The sequence below is a fragment of the Haliotis asinina genome, chromosome 8 (assembly GCF_037392515.1).
Source record: "Haliotis asinina isolate JCU_RB_2024 chromosome 8, JCU_Hal_asi_v2, whole genome shotgun sequence".
Lineage (NCBI taxonomy): Eukaryota > Metazoa > Mollusca > Gastropoda > Lepetellida > Haliotidae > Haliotis > Haliotis asinina.
This window is the reverse complement of record NC_090287.1, coordinates 27,513,475-27,535,076: the sequence shown is the minus strand read 5'-3', so window position 1 is coordinate 27,535,076 and position 21,602 is coordinate 27,513,475. Positions and strand designations below refer to the sequence as shown.

Here is a 21,602-nt window from a genome sequence, read left to right as displayed (position 1 = left end):
AGCAGTTAGACCGTGTAATAGCCTGGCCCTGGTCCGCACCCCCGCCGCAAGGCATGGAAGGTCACGTGACCAGGTAAGTTTGATTCCTTGTTACTTTCAGTAAATGTAATAAAGGTTATCATCTTATGTCAGGTTTATGAGCAGACAGAATGCCTCTCCCTAAGATCAGTCTTTTGGAGTCTGTCTTATGCTTATAAGTACCCCAAGGAGGATCTCTATGAAAAAGAATCGAACAAACCTGTAGAGGTTGCAGATTCTTTGAATAGAGTCCTCCTTGGGGTAAGGCCACCCACCTCCCCACATTCTGTCTGTATTGCTTACAGAACGGAAGTGTTTTGCTGGAGGCTATAGTCTGAAGAGTTACCTGCTCTTGGCTGTCACGGGGCCAGGGGCCCTGTAGGGGTGGTCTCACAAGACAAAAACGATGTTTTTTGTTTTGTATATATTTTATTGAAAAAAATATAGTTACAACTGTCGCGAGAATTTAAAGAACATTTAAATGCTTATAAGTACCCCAAGGAGGACTCTATTCAAAGAATCTACAACCTCTACAGGTTTGTTCGAATGTTTTGGGTAGACTGTAGGGCTGTAACTGTCTAATTGTTGATGGATTGCAATTGTTGAGTCTCTGATAGCAATTAATCAATGGTAGAAATGAAAAACTATCGATGTGTCGATAGTATGTGTGACAATTGATGGTGACTTGAAGTTTCATTGTATTTAAGTTTTAACTGTTTACTTGATCTGGGTATAATACACAATAAATACACAATAGTATGTTGCAACAAACTATCACTATTGCAATAATTGCTTCCCCCTCGAGAGGCACCCATAGTAAACAGGTTCATAATAGATTAATGAATCAGATTCTGTGATATTGCTCGTTCTGTGTCATTGATTTGAAGCTGATGTTTTCCAGGTCAACTTGTGGTAGCCAAAGTTTACCTTGGGAAAAGTATGTCTGCTATGGATGACAGATCGTAAGTGCTGCATTAAGTTTGAGTAACTGGATATTCTACCAGAAAAACTTCAGTTATGCACAGATGTTGGAGTAACTAGTTGTCTCTTTTTCATATATCCACTGTCTGTGGTGTAAAGGAGCTTCAAAGTTCTCAGAGATGAGAACATTTTGAGGCTTAGTTATTCACCCTAAAGTGTCACGAGAGTTACATTACTGTGTGAATAGCCTTGTCGTTTTACTGTTTCCATTGTTTTGTATTTCAGTATATCAAAATCGGTATATCACAAGATAGATGCAATATTCAAACCAAGAAGGAAAGTTATTCCAAATGAAAGTGAGTACATTATGATGAAAAATGTGTGAAATATTTTATGATTCATTTCATCTGTTATTGACTCATAGAAATACTTGGAATTAGTTTGTATTTCTTCTACTGATGACATTTCAGAGAAAGATGGTGAGAACAGTTCATGTGAGTGCAGTGCCCGGCAGTGTGAATGGTACATCTTTGATCATGAACTTGTTCTTCCTGAATACATCATAGAGTTTGAGTACATCACACGGGTAAGGAAATGATTGTTAGCTCACCTCAGCTTGTATTATCCCAAGTCATCCATAACCATTTTGGTACTTTTCCTCCAAAATAGCTGAATAGATTCTGCTGAAATTTTGGATGAATGTTTGGTACTATTAGCGAGTTCTAGTTTGTTCAAGACATCAGTATTGGCATCAAGTTAGGAAACAAATAACAATCACAAAAAAACTCTTGTCTAAAATAATGACTTCCCCGGTGAAGAAAGCCGGGGAAAAATATGTCTACCAAATGACAGTCTCCTTACCTAATTGTTGTCATCATGCCTCACATGTAGGCTAAAGCACAGCTCCGAGGTTATGGTTGGGAAAGTAAGACCCAAGACTGGAGGGTAGGGAGAGGTAAGCCCGAAAACGCTTGATCTAATGCTTTGTCCAACCTGATGGTTGAAGGCTTACTTTGCCATACAAAACCTCTGAGGAATGCTTCATTATACATATGAACTGTCAGTGATGGATAATTAGATGATCATTTAATGAAGCTACGTAACAATAAGTGAAGCACCAGTAAAATCCACTGACAGTCACTATAAACAGATAATTGAACCATTGTGTCTTTGTCAGTTTGGCGGCAATGAGGTAAAGTGTCCGTAACCTGAGAAAAATAGAGCCATTCCTGATAGGTAAAACATTTGCACTTTGAAACTGATGTCTGATGATATTTTTATCCCCACAACAATGAAGTTGTTGGGAATATGAAAATGAGGTCTGTCTGTCTGTCCCCCATACAATGTCTGAAGCATGTCTCCTAAACTAGTCGTGATAGCCTAACCAAACTTGCTGCACATATCAAGCTAAGACAGTGACTATGGGGATGTCATCTTGTCTGGAGGAGACCACCTAAACTATGCATGCTAGCATATGTGTTTGGTACACATATCAAGCATGATCCCTAGATGTGCCTATTGGGGATTAGACCCAAATATGAATTTTATTTTTTGTGTTTTCCATGGAAACATGACTTAGGCTGTGACTATGAGGTTGTGATCTTGTCCGGAGCAGCCCTCTTAAACTATACATGCTAGCTTCATCAAACTTGGTACACATATCAAGCATGATCCCTAGGTGTGCCTGTTGGGGATTAGACCCAGATAAGGCTGTGGCTATAAGTATGTCAGCTTGTCCGGAGCAGATCTAACAGTTTTTAGCTTTATCAAACTTGGTACACATGCTCGCCATGTTCACCATGATCCGTAGATGTACCTATTGAGGGTTATATATTTTATTTTTTTGAGTTTTCATGAGAACAAGTTTGGCTTTGACTGAAATTGGTGGTTGTGCTCTTGTCCAGAGCTAAACTTTAAAATCATTCACTATTTCTTCAACAAACTTGGCACATAGATAGGTCTGGTGGTGTAGTGATGCCTGTTGTTGGTTTGGATTTCTGAATAGTATATTTTTTGTGTTTCCATTGCAACAAGTTTGACCTCAACTGAATTTTGTGGTTGTGTTCTTTTCTTGAGCAGAACTGTAAAACCTTACAATATGCTCCTACCACTCTACCGTATGCACCCCAAAACATTGACATATTGTAATCATAATTAGTGGACGTATTCATGAAGAGTATATTTGCCATTGCGGGGGATATTGATAACTTTCACTTCTTGTTCAATTGACTTCCAACACTCACATATCTCCATTTGTATGCAGATGTTAAGGAGGTTGGATACAGAAGATCAGAATGTCGAGAAATTGTGAAATTAGATATCATTTTGGAGAAAATTGTGTCCCGTATTCAAATCTAATTATGCAATAAAATTAGCAAGCCACCAAAGTATTTGTTTGACAAGTGGCACACCCTTGTGGCACCATCTGTAAAAAGTGGAATGTTAATAAAAGTTCTTTTAAAAATAAATTGTTTACTTTTATTATTCAGTATGTGTATTTTACAAGGATTTTTCAGTATTGCTATAAGTAAGCAGGAAAATCAATTTTCAAGGTAGTATGTAGGATTTGACATTAAAATTAAAAAATCAGGATTTTGAAAAAATATTGATTGATCCATGAAAAAAAGGATTTTATAGTAACAAGTATTTATAGTAACAAGATGTTTTTTTTAAATGAATTCTTGTACAGTAAATTTGCACTAGATTAACTCTGGGAAAACAAGCCATGCTTAATATATATAGTGAGAAGCATTCTTCAGGTTTTCATTGTTGACTAGGAGTTGACTTAAGTGATTACAAGCATGTTACATTGTTACTAACCAACAAGGGCTTTAAGATCAGCCAATAATAAACTACATTACAGATGAATTGACTCTATGCTTTACAACTCCACAACTTTGGAATGCTCAACCACTGGAAATACGAAATGGTCCAGCAAAAGACTCTTTCCAAACTCAGGTGGAGATTTATCTCTTTTCCGCTGACTTCAACAAGTGCCGTTGAGCTGTCATATTTAATCAGTTATCATTTGTTCATTCATTCTCATTCAAGTAAAGACTGAGGTGTTACAATTTGACTTTTATGATGGTGTGTCCTAGTACCATTGGCTTGGATCACTGTTTGCAACATCAGTCACTGATGTGTCCTATCCAAACTTCCTTCATAACTGGTTACATTTGTGCTGACAATATCAATGAACTGTGTACACCAAAATCTAAAACAATGACCCAAGGAATGAGTGGCCACTTTGTCATGTGTGTTGTAGAGCAAATGCAAGTCTCCATTTGCTGGTCTGAGTGATGAATTGCTGGAGAACAAGCCAGTCAAACTGGCAAACATTGGGGGAGGGGAGGACATCCACTCAGAGGAGGACAAGGAAATCTTCAACATGGAGCCTACAATCAAACAGAGACCAAGGTATTTCAACATTTTCTGCAAATACTATATTGTTGAAACCTTTCTACAATCCATCTTGTTTAAAAATGTTTTAATGTTTTCTTGTGTCATCAGTTTCTCATGCTTTTCAGTATTATAACTAAATGAGGATCAGATAGCCAAGATACTTCAGGTAATGCAAAGAACGAGAATGTGTTACAACCAAGGAACACCCACTCATTAATTGTTCTTTGCTTCTTCCTCTGCTCTCCTAATGTCATAATGATGATCATTGCATGTGTTCAAACGTTCATACCACTTTTTTGTTATGCAGTATTCTTTGTTGAAACGATGGTTTTGTTTTGTTTGTTTTTTAACACTGGACTCCGTAATATTCCAACTGTATGGTAGCGGTCTGTAAATAATCAAATTTGGACCAGACTGTGAAAGGCATTATGAGTATCGCTTTAGGCTTTTGGGATATGATGACATGTGCAGACCAAATCAGCGAGTCTGATTGCCTGATACTGTTAGTTTCCTCTTATGACAAGCATAGGATACTTGTAGAACAGAAGATGTGGGTAGCCAGGTGGTTGCAGTATTACTTATTAGTCTGAAGTCCCAGATTAGATTCCTTGCATGAATACTGTATGTGACATTCTGTTGTTTGTTTTCCTAGAAATTGCTCAGCTTTGGATAAAATGGCTTGAAATTATTCTTGCTTATTCTCTTTTGCAGGCTAGTCACTCTGAATGATGAACTCTTGCTGAAAATATCAAAGTGTGATACACTGGCCAATATTACAGTGCTAAACCTACATGGAAATGGGCTGACAAAACTCAAACACCTGCAGTCTCTATCATCACTCAGGAAACTCATTATCCCTTTTAATGAACTCACGCGACTAGAGGACCTAGCTCAAATGGTAAGTGAAAGGGTATTGTTTATCAGGAAGGGTTTGACTGACAGATTTCAGCTTCTTTGTTGTCTTAATCTGGTGTTTTGGTACAGCTGCTTTTACCTTTATCAAGCATGTAGCATCGCATTGAAAGAATAAGGAAGTTGAAATCTTTGAATGTTATTGTCAACCAGTTAAATATATACAATTAAATCTGAATCTGGGCCCTGTCTCGAAAAGCTCTCATAAGCCGAAGATCTCGTAACTTTTCTCATAGTATTTGTACCTGGCATACTGTAACATAGGAGGTGCAAATGCTACGAGGAAAGTTACGAGATCTTAGGTTTATGAGAGTTATGTGAAACGGGGCCCTGACAGTTCAACCTTCATATGTGTACTTAGCACATGGATCAAACGTAAAATACTTGGCTGTTACCATACTTCCTGTTGTATAAGACATCAATAAGAATTTGCCCTGAATTAAACCCCTTCAATATCAGAGAGCAGTTTCAGAGCGGGGACGAAGACTAAGAATAGTAATTACAGTGGAAGCTGTCTGAAGTGTCACTCATTGGGACTGAAGAATTAATCAGGTTTAGTTTAGCTGAGTGTCAAGAAACAATCACTTGTACCTACATTTTAAGTACTAATCCTGAATAGCCTGATATTACATTATAACCACTTGTATTATGAAAGTTCACTATTTGTCTGTTACAGTCACTGGAATACTTGGATGCCAGCTTCAACAAGATTGTAACACTAGAGGGTATGAAGGTGAGTAGTGAGAACTCTTCATATATCCCTTTTCAATACAAACTCCCATCATCAGCTGCATCCAACAGTATAGTTAACCTGTTATGTGTCAAATTTCCCCATTTGTGGTCACTTCAAAAATGGATATGTTGTAGTGGAGATATATCTGCTGTGGCATTCTGTTAATGTTTCAGTGAACTTGAAACATTGGAGTAAACTAGGTGTTTAGTTGGAGGACTCTTTAGAGGACCGCAGCATGGTTGAATGAACAGGACCTCTTGTACTGATTTCTTTGCTGTGACTATGAAGAGAGACCATATAACAGATCTATTATATGGTCTCTGTTATGGGATTCCTACCTCTTTACCTTAATTGGAATGACCCTAGATTTTGTTCTACTAGGGTCTGACACGGCTGAAGCATCTGGACATTAGCTGGAACCGACTGACCAACACAAGAGAGGAGCTGTCCATCCTGCGCAAACACATGTCGGGTCTGAAGACTCTTAAGATGAGATACAACTCATGGCTGAAGGTGGGTGCACATACACAACAATAACATACATTGTGAAGTGACTTGCACTCTGTTTGTTATTTTCATGTGTCGTGAGATGCATACTGACTACAAATTGGGCCTGATAATGTACTGCACTGACTTCAGTTGCTAAACATGCTAAAAGAATGAGAATTTATTTCCAGAATAGTTTTCCCCAACCCTTACCCATCAGATGTTTCAGGTGCTGGAACCTCCTAATGCTTTGATTGAGAACATACTTTTTACACATACTTTGATGTGTTGAATGTGCCATTGTTGCTGAATTATATAATAAAGCATTTCTAATATTTCTTCATAAAAACAAGTAGTACAATATAGGAATGTACTTTATAAAGGATGAAGTTCCATTGATGCATCAGTATTGATTCTGTATTAATTAGCAACTTCAGTACCGTAAATGATGTTGTTATTTTCAGTCTTATTTTATTGAAAATTCTATCCATTAGAGCTATATTAAAGGTAATGGTATTTTTTAGAGCATTATCATTTGCAGAAGCCTTCGGTCTTTTCAACTGCCCTCCTTTGTCAGGCAATGAATGAAAGTCCTCAGGCTTCTGCAAATTATAATGCCCTGAAAAACAGCGTTACCCTTATATTAATGTGACTATCACACATATGTTGGGCCCCTCCTCCCTAAAATGATATCAATATCATAGAAAAGACTCCTAAACAAACTAGAAACTGTTGTTCAGAAGATGCTTTTCACACAGCATAATCATATTCTTGTCATGCCAATTTCAGCCTGACGGACTACGCCTGCGTGTGATTGGAAGATTGAAGGCCCTCACCCTTCTAGATGACCAGCCTGTGACTGAGGAGGAGGCTACAGCTGCTCTGAGGGTAGCAGCAGGGTCTCGCATCTCCCAGCTGTCCCTCCTCACCCAGTCCCGTACTGACACCACTGCACCACGCTCTCTCAGTCTAAACACTACCGCACAGATCATACTGCACATGAGCAGACAGAAACCAGAGAAGTTTGGAGAGCATGATACGTCATGGTATCTGAAAGTGTCGACACTCAACCTGGAGGGTCAGCACATCACCAAACTGTCCAACCTAGATAGGCTGGAGAACCTCAAGTGGGCATCTTTCAGTAACAATGACCTGACAAAGATAGAGGTATGTTGTACACAAAGGTGAAGGAGCTTCAGTTGCAATGACCACTTGCATGAAGCTGCTATGTTAGGGCCCGGGGTCCCGTTTCACGAAACTCTCATAAGCCTAAGATCTCGAAACTTTTTTCGTAGCATTTGTACCTGGTATATTGTAACACAGGAGCTGCAAATGCTACCAGAAAAGTTACGAGATCTTCGGCTTACGAGAGTTTCGTGAAACGGGACCCTGATCCACAAGGTAATCTTATCACTAAGGTGATTCTAACTTGCAAAATCTTATGTTAGTCCCCAGTCCCATTCCTTTCTGTAACTGAGCCCAGATACATTCATGCCATGATCCCCACTAGAAAGTAATCATTCTGTGGTGTGTGATCTTTCACTGAGAGTGTATGTCACAAATCAGTTTAGTGTATGTCAGAAATCAGTTTAAATTAATTTACTGCTGTTCATGGAGTGTCCTTGGATGGGTCATTGTATTTGGCAGCTTGACTCCTGAAAGTTTCTAGGACGTAGTCCTGCCCCACAGCGAAGCACATATCACCTAAGGCAAATGTTCACTCAGCAGAAAAGGGGTACCTAGAGGGATAAGTCGACTACTAAGTGACATCTAGCCCCAGACAGCTTGGATTATTGGGTGTAATAATGTCCATCATGTTGTATGCTCTTAAAGCGTGTTCCTGCAGCATGGAGGTCATCTCGATAGAAGTACCTTATTGTTTATTATTACTTTGTGAAGCCCATTTGTTACATACATGTATGATGGCCTTAGAACTATTATCGTTAAACAGGGCCATGTCTTTTACTTTTATTCATTCAGTAACATGCCTCTCATTAGGGTCTGGACTCCTGTGTCAATCTGGAAGAGCTGTCGCTAGAGAACAACTGTATTGTGAAGGTAGAGGGACTGGCCAAACTGACCAAACTAAAGCGACTTAGTTTGGGCAACAACTACATCAACACACTGGACAATGCCGCCTTCAGCAACCTGACCAATCTGTGTTATGTGTCACTTGAGGACAACAGGCTTACCTCCCTTCTTGGCCTGCAGAGGGCAATGTGGCTGGTGGAGCTCTATGTCGGCAACAACTTGATCTCCAACATTAGGGAAGTCTTTTGTCTCAAGGTAATATCACTTAATCAGTTGCTCCCTGTCTCTGTTTGCTATCAAATGAAAGAATTCAGCTTGGATTGTCTGTACAATATGGAAAATTTGGAAATTCCTACTGGTGGTGGTACACACGTTTTTCTCAAATCAACATTTTTTGGGGAGCAGTACCAACAAAAATAAATGGACTTAAACTGTTATTAATTACATTAAACCATGAAGGTCCAGGTTAGGACATAGGCCTTCATTAACCCATGCATATCTTTAAAGGCGACTAACGGGATCAGGTGGTCAGGCTCGCTGGCTTAGTTGCCACATGCCATTGGTTCCCATTTGCACAGATCTATGCTCATGCTGTTAATCACTGGATCACTATTAATTACATTATATCATCAGGAAATAAGCCTGCTCTGGATCTGTCTAATCTGTCTGACTCAGAGTAATCCAGCTTTCTCCATAATCCGGACTATTCTCTGAATCTTCAAACTGGTTCTTAATTTATCATAAAAGAATGCTTTTTAATCTGGATTCTCTTAGTTATGGATTACGGACTAAAATAAAAGTACCAACAATCAGCTTGCTAGAAGAATGCTTTGTACTCCGTACTTAGCTGACTAAAATAACAGTCTATTGAATAAACATCACCGTTACCTCTGTTAGGGCCCTAACAGCTCTCAACCCAGACACGGTAAAAAACACTGACGAAAGTGTAACCCATAGATAAACCGACCACCTTCTACAGATTGTTCATCTTATCAATTGTAGTATATGGAAACTCATTGTGGCAGTTTCTGTGCTTAATGAGAAAATTTGTCTAATCCAGACCAGTTTACGATCCAAACAAATGAGTTGGTCCCAGGCCAGTCCATAGTAGAGATTCCACTGTATTGTGATTATGACTATGTAATTTGTATTGCAGATGTTGCCGAGCCTGGTCATCCTGGATTTGTTTGGCAACCCAGTTGCGGTAGAGGTGGACCATTATCGTCTGTTTGTCATCTTCCATCTCAAAACTCTCAAAGCTCTAGATGGATGTGCAATAGTGAGTAACTGCAACATGCCTTGAAAATTGTTGAACTTTCCTCTGCAGAATATCTTGGTGAATGTCTTAGTTGTGAAGGAGAGAAATGAATGTTACTTTTTACGAGTGGAGGTTAGTGTACATTAAATCATTACAGCTTAAATAAAAAGGGTGAGTAATCATTTATTCTTGAGGCAATGTCTGTATTGTATTCATGAACACAAGTTTGTTGAACTAATGCTTCTCGCGTTGTGCAGTGTTTTATGTTGGTCGTTGTGTTTATTACAGGAGGCTTCAGAGGGGAATCTTGCTAAGGACACATTTGGAGGTCGATTGACTGCTGACTTTGTTGCGGAGAAACTAGGTCATTCCAATTTCCATGAAGTTCGGGAACTGGACCTACCCAATTCCTCAATCAGGACAGTGGACCTTGGCACAGGGGAACAGTTTCTTAACCTCAGGAGGTAACATGGTCAAAATAACATTGAAATAAACTCATTGAAACATGATCAAGGAAATATAAGTTAATGTACAAAATATGGTGAATAGTCCTGCTTGATTGTTTCCTGTATTTGTTGAAATTATTTGTCACATTCCCACTGCACAAAATATCTTTAACCATAATTTCATTCCTTAGTGAAAAATGTACTATTATTAATTGTTTGCAGTGTGAACTTGGAGCACAATAACCTGACATCATTCACAGGGCTAGTCCATCTTGTCAACTTGAGGGTGAGTTTCATCTACATCACACACTTGCAGAAACATCTTGCTAATGAGGAATATAATGTTTGTGTTACAGAAACAATCAGTTGGAACTCAATCAATGAGACACATGTCATCTATTGGTGTGAGATTATCTTTTCTGTGCTGAATTGTACAACAATCATATGATGTCAGCAGTGATGATGTGGAGCCACATCAAGTATTTGCTGCCTCACGCTTATTGTTATATAGGTGTCTGGTCCGCAACCATATGAATGTTCCTTGGCACATGTGTATTACAGATGTTTGTAGCAACTGCATCAATGTATCCAACCACATGTTTATTATAGGTGTTGTGCCTGAATCACAACCACATTGAGTGTATCCTGCCACGGTCTAAACCCACCAACACCAAACAAAAGTTTCCAGCCGGCAGCATCCCCTCAAAGAACATTGAGTTCTACACTGAATCATTTACACCAGTCTTGGAATCTCTGGAGGTTCTACATCTTGGGTAAAATTTCTCACCGTTGTGTGCAATTGCTTTTGTTTCACATTATGAATCACAAACATTCTCTTTAGATGTGGAATATTTTTAATTTGTAAGGCAGGGAGAAAACTTTGGCTATGATTTATGACAAACCCATTATTTTATGCAAGAATTTACTCCTATCATTAAACAAATATAACTGAAATCCGTTAGAGCATCTCGTATCCTTATTTAGTGTCAATTCATCAGTGTGTAGACATGATCCTGGATTAGGGAGGACATATGGGTTAATGCTTTCTCATGTTTGTCCACAGATACAACTGTATAAAAGACATGGGAGCCCTGCAGCTTAGTCGTCTTCCAGCCCTCAAAGCACTCTTCTTACAGGGTGAGACTCATAGACAGCTAATCAGATCACAGATAAATTGTGGCGCAAATGGGGTTGCACAGCATGGAGAATATGACAAGTCTTCTTATATGTGAGCGAAGCGAGCAAAGGTTGGCAACATACATTCCTCGCTTTGGATCGAAAAATATTTTTCATGTCAAAATAAAATATCGCCACCATCAAAGGTAAACTCCCATTTCCTCACTTGGCTGTGCTCTCACATTTCTTACCACATGTTTAGTAAATACTCACGTGAAATATGTTTTATTCAACATTTTAAGCGCCACTCGTGATATTCAGATCGTTCTTCGCCTCCATTACCCCTGTCAGCTTACAGTTGAACGGAGTGACAGAACAAGAATAAGCAGAAGTTAGAAAGAAATACCATATTGCCCAATTTTATCATGAACCTGTTGGAGTTTATGTGTCTTATCTGTCGTCGTAATTGGTAGAAGTTCGGTAACATTTATTCTGAATGAAAAACATTTCTGGCGCAATGGGTGAGTGAAGCAGGGGAGGTAACTGTAAGTATTCCATATAGATTAATACCCTAACATTCCTTCACTCCGTTCAACCGGAAGCTGGAAGGGTGAATGGAGGCAAAGAACGGTCTGATATACCACGAGTTGCGCTTAAAATGTTGACTAAAACATATTTCACATGAGTAATTGTTCAACGTGGGGTTGGAAATGTGAGAGCACAACCCAGTGAAGAAATAGGTGTATACTTTTGATGGTGGTGCTGTTTTATTTTGACATGAAAAATATTTTTCAAACCGAAGCTAGGTAAGTTGCTCACCTCACTTGCTTGTAAGAAGATACGTAGGTCATTTTCTCTATCCTGCACAACCCTTTTGCGCTACAGTTTGCCTGTGATCAGATATATATTACTTCACTCCTGGAATTAACTGTATAGAGATGTTTTGCTTTGACATAACAGAACATCTAAAAGATGATGTAAATTTGAAGTGGAATGTTTTGTGTAAATGTCATTGTTCTAATCACTCATAGACATGTCACATTTCGTACTGAGCACCCTGGCTGCTATGAAAATCTCCATATTGAGCAGCTCAAACGGTACTGAAATAGTTACAGTTTACTTATATACCCTTTCAATGTTTTTTTCTGCAAATACACAAGGAAATACTGCCTGGTGCTTTTAATATAGATATTATGTAAAGGTTGGTTTTTTCAGATTGCTCAGTTAGTCAATTGTGGTACCTTTAGCTGATCAGAAACAAGAATTATTAACCAGAATTTCTCATCTGCAACTTCATGTTTGTAATTTAACAAATGAGCCACATTGATCAAATAATATTCACACACTCACTTGGAGGAAATCCAGATTATCTCACTGGATGTACAGTTAGACCATCTTGACTAGTATAAGGTATGTTGTGTTTATTGTCAGTCTGATGGACCTTTTTGCAGGTAATGAAATCACGAAAGTTGAAGGTTTGGATGGCTTGCATGATTTACGTGAGCTGGTCTTAGATCGAAACAAAATCAAGGGAGTATCTGAATTGGCGTTCATCAATCAGTGGAATCTAGTGGAGCTTCACCTTGAGGAGAACAGGGTCCGTGACCTCTCCAACCTCAGCAGTCTGGAGAACCTACAAAGACTGTATCTGGGGTCTAACAGAATACAGGTGGGTGGTCAGTAGAAGAACCTATGGAGACTGTATCTGGGGTCTAACAGAATACAAGTGGGTGGTCAGTAGAACCCACAGAGACTGTATCTAGGGTCTAACAGAATGCAGGTGGGTGGTCAGTAGAAGAACCTATGGACACTGTATCTAGGGTCTAACAGAATGCAGGTGGGTGGTCAGTAGAAGAACCTATGGACACTGTATCTGGGGTCTAACAGAATAAAGGTGGATGGTCAGTAGAACCTACAGAGACTTCATGGTCTAACAATACAGATGGGTGGTCAAATAAGACCAAGAGAGACTTACTTAGGGTGTATCAGAATACAGGTGGATGGTCAGTAAAACCTACAAAGATTTATTGAGGGTCCAACAGAATACAGGTGGGGGAGTCAGGAGCACAGATGGGTCAGGGTGATACATTAATACAAGAGCAGTAGAGTCTGTGACACTGTGTTGTGAGCTGATATGGTGAGTTGGGTGTGAAGGTGCCTGTCTTCTATAATGCTATGATTATTTATGACTACTTTCAGGATTTGTCTGAACTGGAGAAACTGGACTCTCTCTCAAACCTTGTGGAGATTTCCATAGTTAACAATGTGGTAAGTGTCTCATTATCATGATCATTATCATGCACTACAAACAAAGTGCAGCTGAGTATTTATTTTTTGCTTTGAAGGATCTATGGCAGTGACAGGTCTCATTAGGCTACTTGAAGTTTGCTTCAATATGTTGATTATTTTTCTTTTGGAATCTGACAAATCTCTATATTAGCTGCTAAAAGGGCTGATAGTAAGTCCATGTGTGTTCAGATATCTCGGCGCCTGATGCACCGACCAATGCTGGTGTTCCGCATGCCACAGCTGGTGGTTATTGATGGTCTCCCTGTTTCTGATGAGGAGCGTGCAAAGGCTGAACTGTACTTTGCTGATCAGCAGGTGTACTTCCAGGTAAGTTGGTAGACATTTGTCACAGTGAGTTTATATTCTCTAATGAAATGCAAGCTGTTCACAACAAAATAACTATTTCCTAAATTCATCTGCAGAAGAATTGGTCACATATCACTGAAAATATTTAAAACATATGTAACATTTATGCTATATCTGCTTCAAAAGTGTCAAGATTAGGAAGTGCACTGCAAACAACTTGTTTGACCATATATCTGCACCCATGGTCAGCCAGTTTTCACTGAATAATTATTGGTCAACCATCTGATGACATGCACGAAATGTCCTGGAATTCTGTTTGATGCCAGTCTTAACTGACTGATAACATTGAGACAAGTGATGGTAGTAAATTGTAATATGTGTAATGTTAAATTACCATTTCAGGCCCTGTTTCATAGAACGATCACAGTGCTATGATGATCGTAACTCCCATTTCTTGAGATAGACTTATGATTGTTGTAGTGCTACGATTGCTTTGAGGAAAGGGCTCAGTATTTTAAAGAAAAAAGGTTTGACTGAGGGTATATAGGGAGATTCTTTACTGCTATCGACAATACAAATATCATCCTAACTTATGATGTTCCAGCCAACTGCAACAACCACCACCACAGTGGAGGCAACACTTCCTGGTATTGGTCAGTACAAGGCCTCTGTGCCAGTGAAAGTGACAAATGTCCAGTTGTCCTCCCCACCGATGTGGAGTGGGGCAGTCTATTACGACGAGGCTACTGACTCAAATGTTCAAAGAGGTAAGTGCAGCACTGACCATGCTCTTTCATATTACATGTATTTCTTGTTACTTGTAACAGTTGTTTATCTGTTGCCATAACTAGTGGTGACACAGTCAGTATGTCAAGGACATAAAGGAGTCCAGTTATATTTTTACAAATATCTATCACTTCCCATGTCTCTTGTGCATATTCCAGGGTTAGAGTGGTCAGACTCACTAACTTGGTTGACAAGTGCTATTGTATCACAACCATGTATATCTATGCTCATACTGTTCATCACTAGATTGTTTTCTCCAGACATTTGCAGACCACTGCCATATAGTTTGTGCGACCTTAAACAACAAATAGAATACCTTGTGCATATATAAATCTAGTTATATTTTAACTAATCTCAGACTGCTGTGGTTGAAGCTGACATCCTTGGACACCCAAGTTCAATACATTCACATAGTTGGTTTTCTCTTGTCTGCTAGAGTCTAGGTAAACCAACCAGGGTCCTGTTTCACAAAGTAAGCCTAATATGTGATAACTTTTCTTGTATCATTTGTACCTCATATACTGTAACATAGGAAGTACGAATGCTACAAGAATAGTGATGAGATCTTAGACTCTCAAGAGCTTTGTGAAACAGGGCCCAGATGGACATCCAGTGAAGTCAGTCTACTGATACCTTGACCTTCCCTGCATACTGTTGAACAGACTTCTAATGTTGATCAGTCCCATTAAAAACTTAGAACCTAACAATTTCATATTCAGATTATATGTGTATATTTGATAGCTGGAAATATGATTTGGAATCATCTGAATTGGCCCACGGTATCAAATGCTGACATATCTTGGCGTATGACACATGTTCAGATCTGCAAATCAGGAAGCACATAATATTTCTTTATATTGTAAATTGGAGATGTTTTCAGTAATGCCACCTGGTTTGTGCTGACGTCAGTACACTGTTTTCACATCACTTTTCACTATGTTTCAGCTGATCACATGGCCAGTAACACCAGAGATTTGGTGATTTGGTGATTTTTCATGAACTGATCCTTGAGAAATATAACCAATCTCGGGGATTTCAAATCTACAGATTGTAAATTTTTCACATGCTTTCATAGTGATGTCAGCTTATATTAATCGGTTTGCTTTGAAATGTGGAAATACTTGTAATTAAGACAATGTTTTGTGCTCTCTTCCTTCATATGCTTTGCCATAAAAGGCGACTATACTTGTCGTAAGAGGCGACTAACGGGATCGAGTGGTCAGACTCACTGACTTGGTTGACACATGTCATCGGTTCCCAATTGTGCAGATCGATGCTCATGTTGTTGATCACTGGATTGTCTGGTCCAGACTCGATTATTTACAGACCGCCGCCATATACCTGGAATACTGCTGAGTGCGGCGTGAAACTAAACTCACTCACTCACTCCTTCATATGCTGTGTATGATGCAGCCATTTTCCTGTATATCTCAATATATCTGCAGGTGGAGGTAGAAGACGAGGGGTACCAAAGAACGATGTCAGCAATGGTGGGGGTCGTACAGGAGGTAACAGCATGGCCTACCAGCACCTAAGCAGTCAGCAGAACTATGGCTACAACAACAGCAACAGGAACGGAGGCCAATACTCCTATCTCAGTAACCAGGTGCCCTACTCTGCTCAGAGTACAGCTGACTATGTGGAGAGTCTGGCTAGGTAGGTGGTGTGACTGGTCATACAATATAGTTACAATAACTCATAAATCTACAAACTCTTTATGGATTGGGCCCCTTGGTTTAAAGTTTTGTTGGTTACATATTCTTCAGTTTGATGAAAATAGCATCATCCTTACCTTGCAAGATTGCTGACAGAGGGGAACCTCTTTGGTAGTGTGGACAAGGCATTCAACTTCTGATCAGGTCTATGGTTCGAATCCCAGCATGAGATTCTGAAATTTTATGTCCGCTATATGTGTAATAAACTAAATGTCATCAGTACCTTCTTTGTTCCAGATTGAACAATGTACGCAACAACAAGAGATAACTGGACAGGAAGCCAAGATTATGAAGTCCCACTACAGCTTTCACAGTTCAGGAAGTTTTTAGTTTACCATAATCATGATGAAGTGAATTCAGTCTTTATTGTGGGGAAGGAGGTGTGTGACTTGTTGGGTTCAGGAACAAACTATTTAACTGTTTTCATATCTAAAATATGTAATAGTAAGTTGTGATATATCGAAACATCCCTGACAGCTCTCAACAATACGAGAAGTTTTTAAATGAAATGTTTGAAGATGACATATATAAATTCTTTGTGCTATTTTATGTACTATTCATGAGAAGTTGAAGAACACAAAATATTGTCATATTACATGAAAGAATTTGGTGTTCTTTAGCTTCCTTTGAGTAGAAAATGTCAGTTTTGCAAAGTGAGAATTGTCAAAATATGGCCTGAGACAATTATTTGTATACTAAAATCTTATTCACATTGCCAAAATAACTGTGATGACCTTTGCTGCCAGTATTGTTGTAGATATCTCCCTGAAAGTATGGTGTTCAAGAAGGGTAAAGTGATTGTTACAACGTGTATTGCCCTATATTAAGCACCATGCTTCATTGGTATCCTTTTAGATAACACCAGTGATAACACCAGTGCTTCAGCCAGGATTTAACCCACATTGCTCATCACATTTAGAAAAGTGGGCCCGTAGTATGTGAAATTGTGGTACCTGAAGTTTTCCATAAAAAGATGCAAGTGATTGTGACCATCTCTTCCATGCACTTGCCAACATGCACATCACATTGTTGTGATTCATAATATCTTTTCTGTTTATTATTTCAAATACACTGCTGATGCCATATCTGTTCTCAGATTCAAGAAGCAAAAGGAATTTTTTACCTCAGCATTTTGCATTTTGAAACATGAGTCATGTTAAGTATTTAATCAATGTTTTGTAGTATTACTGTTCTGTACTACACTGCTGTTTAATGTAATACTGCAGACAGATGTTTGACAATGAATGTCTTGATAACTTTAGCAACAATTTCCCCAAATGGTCCTGGGTGATGAAGTTTAGCACCAAATTTTCTCTCCACATGTAGTGGATTATGCACTCACTCTACTAAGTGGATAGGTTGTATACCCAGGGCACTTAATATCAAATCTGGTGAGTTCTCTATTTATGAATGATATTCCATCCAGTGTGACTGGATATAATTCTGTTGCCAGTTGTACATCTGTGATCTGTTGCTCAAACACTGTTCATATTTTAAAGATGTATTCTACCTGAAAGATTGTCTTAAGTAAGATTTTTAGTATTATTTTGTTGATTTGTCCATGAATTGTGACTGGTCCCTGTCCATGAATCAGGACTGCATTTAGGACATTGTTTGTATTCATCTATCTTGGAACATTAAAATTCAAATTGCATTATATTTCATTGTCACAATACTCATAACTGTCAAAATTTATTATAATTTTATATGTACCATAAATGGTTGAAGTGTGCAATGGTTTTAATTTTTTAACTGACACATCAAACTTAGATTCAAGTCAGAACATTATTTTGAAGTTATTGTTCGTCTTCCTTTCATTTTTCTTCAACTTTCATCATAGGTAATGTTTTGATTATTGTTTTAGACAACCATGTACATTGTATTATCATTGTTTCCTCAATACAGCATGTTATATTGTTACCTCACACTGTGTTGTGAAGATAGTAAATCAAGAAATGTATTAGGTCACATGTTTATCAGTATGGATTAGCGACACCGAAAACAGCATTCCCTGAATGAATATTTTGACTATCACATGCTGTTGTTTTTTGTGTGTGGCATGTTAGATGTTGACTGTCTATTTCCACCAAGAATACTGACACCTGAATCAATAAATAAATGGTCAAGGTAAACAAATCACTGAAATAACTGCTGCTACAGATGTATTCATCTGCAATATGGGACTTAGTGTGTAGTTTTGTGGATGAGGTATTCAAGATACTGCATCTGCTTGTACTAGTGTGGACTTATGTGTTGGTGGTGGCTTGTCAGGCTCAAGGCCCACATATATACAATGTGAGAAGCCTATTTCTGGCGTTCCTGCCATGTTGCTGGAATATTGCTGAAAGTGGCATAAAACCATCCTCACTCACTGGACTGTTAGGTATTTTTTGGTCCCATAGTTCGTAGATTGCAGAAAAGATCCAATAATCAGATCCTCAGTCTACCCCCAGTCATAACAGTACATAACGTTTCAATGTATAGTTTACTTCACATCATATGAGCAACTCAAGCATCAGATCTGTATTGTTCGTATACATTCCAAACTCAAATGAAATTTGTTCACAATATAAGACGTTACTTCCACACTTGGAAATAATAGGAACATGTTACAAGATGGCTGGGGCCAAATGGCCAATTTTCAAGGGTATTTAAAAAAAATTGTAATGCATAATACTGCTATGATTCGACAAACATTCATTTGCTCTGCAACGAATACTAAGTCAATGGGTGCCTGTATGTTGTTCCCATAGTACTTTCATAGTGACCCTTGCTTGTTTGAATGCTTTGTGGGGTTTACCTGAAGCCACCTGGTCAAAGGACCAAGCGATCAAGTCTTTCATAATGTCTAGGGTTTTATATGGCTTGAAGCCTATGAAATAAGTGTGAAGACATTCAACACGCATCTGTCAACACGACACATGAACAGCAAGTTGTGAAGACCATAGACGTCTGTCAACAATATGGCACTTGTCAATCAAGCTTGGAGATGAAGCTACTTGTGATCTGTAGCACTCAGATTCACCGAAATCAAGTAAGTCACAACTGGACATTAAGCAGAGAGAGTAACTGAAAAATTTAACCACACATTCAAAATCAGAAATGACATCTTGTGAATTTAGAAACATTCTTGGACAGGATCATCCTTGATATCTCCAGGGTATGCGTTCCGATCAGTCTCCACTATACCCTGGATGCATCCACGGCTCAGTCCGATAAATTTATTACCTCCCTTGGCTGGCTTTTTATTCAATCAGGGGTCTACACTGGGAAGTTGAGCGAACCAATCACAACTCACTTTCGCTTTTCAAATTATCTAACAGATTAAAGTTGGCAAAGCAAATCATGCAGAGGTTCTCTGAAAGAGGTAGAAAGAGTTTTTGCACATACACATGTATTTCTTTTTAAAGTTTCGGACATAAAAATATGTCTGTGTGATTTCCGCAAGTTCTGAGTCGCACTGCGAGCAAACTTTCGCGACCGCTACCTTTCTTGATACTGGCAAGCTCGGTTATAATGACGGCCTAGCTGATTGGCTATTGTGAGAATGTGAAGCCAGCAAAGGGCGGTAATAAAATTATCGGACCGACCCGTAGATGCGTCCAGGGTGTAGTAGAGACACGTCAGAACGTATACCCTGGAAATATCGAGGATGGGACAGGATGTTTGTTGCCAATACTTATTAAATCTTTGAATGGCATTTAGATATACATGCAGTAGAGGAAACTGATGGATGACAACTTTCACATTATGGGAAACATGTTTTACATTATACTTGTGTTCCTCAAGATATAGCATACTGGGGATTCATTTTGCGATGCAGCAATGTACTTCAAGACCTATGCTTCTAAAATACCGACATGCCTATATTGCCATTAAAGTACAAATCTTATGTCACAATTTCCACCAATGTCACCTGTGTGTTTCTCATTACTACAGCTGAGCGTTGCTGCATGAATTGTTTAACCTTTTCACAGGTATATATATATATACACACACTATTGTCATATGTACAATTCCAGCTGTTCTCTCCTGCGGAGTTAAAACCTTGCTCCGACCTTGGTGACCATGGACTCTACAGACATTGTACACATTTTTATTCCACATCTTACAGAATGGACAATGTTACATTGTCAGCTGAATCACACACACGGCACCATACCATTTCATGGAGCAAACTGCCTGTCTTGAAACAATTTTACACAACAAAACTGTTAAAAAATACTGTGTATCACAGAAATACATCATCGTTGAACTAAAGAATTAGCAGTCTTTCCTAACATCATCTATTCTTCAAACAGTTAACAAAGGTCTGCAATTACTGTCGTAATGAACTTAAACTAGCAGTCAACATATATTATGATCCAACAATGACATGTTTTTTTTCTCGCTCCAGTCACATCAGTTATAGATATGTATTGTCTCAACTCAACAAGAACCTGATCTGGTAGCTCAGTGAGTTAACTGAATGCTAAATACACACTTTATGTGCAAAACAGATCTGGGATTTACCATTGGTTTTATGCTTAACATAATGCTGATTGCAGGAAACAATTATGTAACTGATCTGCTAGTGTATAGCCAAGGAAATATAGCCATAAATAGAACAAACAAATCAATGTAAGATGTAAACATCTCTTGGTTCGAACAGAATGAATTCAATTACTTCATTAACCAATGCCAGGTCAAGTAAGAACAATGTGCTAATTTTCTGTCATCACACTGTGCTTTAAGAAAAGATTCTGCATCCTACTCCCCCAACCCAAACCAAAATAACCAAAGCAAATTCTGATTCTAAGAAAACTTATCACATAACTATATTTCACACCAAGAAATTCAAGCAAAATGAAATATCCAGCTTCATTCCAAGAACTGATCAAATGAGCCACATATTCCAAGTAAAATCCTATAATATTCACAATATTTATGTTGATCTGTACTGAGGTGAGTTTTACGCTGCTTTCAAGAGAAATGAGTTTCACTCATTGTGCCCATGTGGGAATTCAAATCTGGGCCTTCAGCGTGATGAATGAGCACCTAACCACTAGGCTACCCCAAAGACCCTCTGAAGTGAGGTACAGGTGTGTAATAAACATGACAAATAGCAGTGTGATGAAACAGGTTACAGAGACATAATCGATAACTATTCTTGTGTGAACTAATAATAATCACAATGGCCACAA

General features: G+C 38.6%; 1 protein-coding gene across 2 annotated transcripts in view; it reads left to right on the top strand.

The window, feature by feature from the left end:
* Nucleotides 1-18,453, top strand: part of LOC137294864 (leucine-rich repeat-containing protein 9-like) — a 47,597-nt gene extending 29,144 nt beyond the window's left edge. For both annotated transcript variants that reach the window (XM_067826008.1, XM_067826007.1), the window contains 20 exons: nt 920-980; nt 1,225-1,295; nt 1,410-1,525; nt 4,205-4,356; nt 5,053-5,239; nt 5,930-5,986; nt 6,368-6,499; nt 7,262-7,639; nt 8,471-8,758; nt 9,660-9,782; nt 10,050-10,225; nt 10,430-10,493; nt 10,817-10,980; nt 11,271-11,344; nt 12,775-12,992; nt 13,523-13,591; nt 13,802-13,939; nt 14,523-14,685; nt 16,150-16,360; nt 16,657-18,453. In XM_067826008.1, the coding sequence (XP_067682109.1) occupies nt 920-980; nt 1,225-1,295; nt 1,410-1,525; nt 4,205-4,356; nt 5,053-5,239; nt 5,930-5,986; nt 6,368-6,499; nt 7,262-7,639; nt 8,471-8,758; nt 9,660-9,782; nt 10,050-10,225; nt 10,430-10,493; nt 10,817-10,980; nt 11,271-11,344; nt 12,775-12,992; nt 13,523-13,591; nt 13,802-13,939; nt 14,523-14,685; nt 16,150-16,360; nt 16,657-16,687 (2,873 nt within the window). In that variant the 3' untranslated portion in view covers nt 16,688-18,453. The remainder of the gene's footprint in view (nt 1-919; nt 981-1,224; nt 1,296-1,409; nt 1,526-4,204; nt 4,357-5,052; nt 5,240-5,929; nt 5,987-6,367; nt 6,500-7,261; nt 7,640-8,470; nt 8,759-9,659; nt 9,783-10,049; nt 10,226-10,429; nt 10,494-10,816; nt 10,981-11,270; nt 11,345-12,774; nt 12,993-13,522; nt 13,592-13,801; nt 13,940-14,522; nt 14,686-16,149; nt 16,361-16,656) is intronic.
* Nucleotides 18,454-21,602: the final 3,149 nt, after the last annotated feature.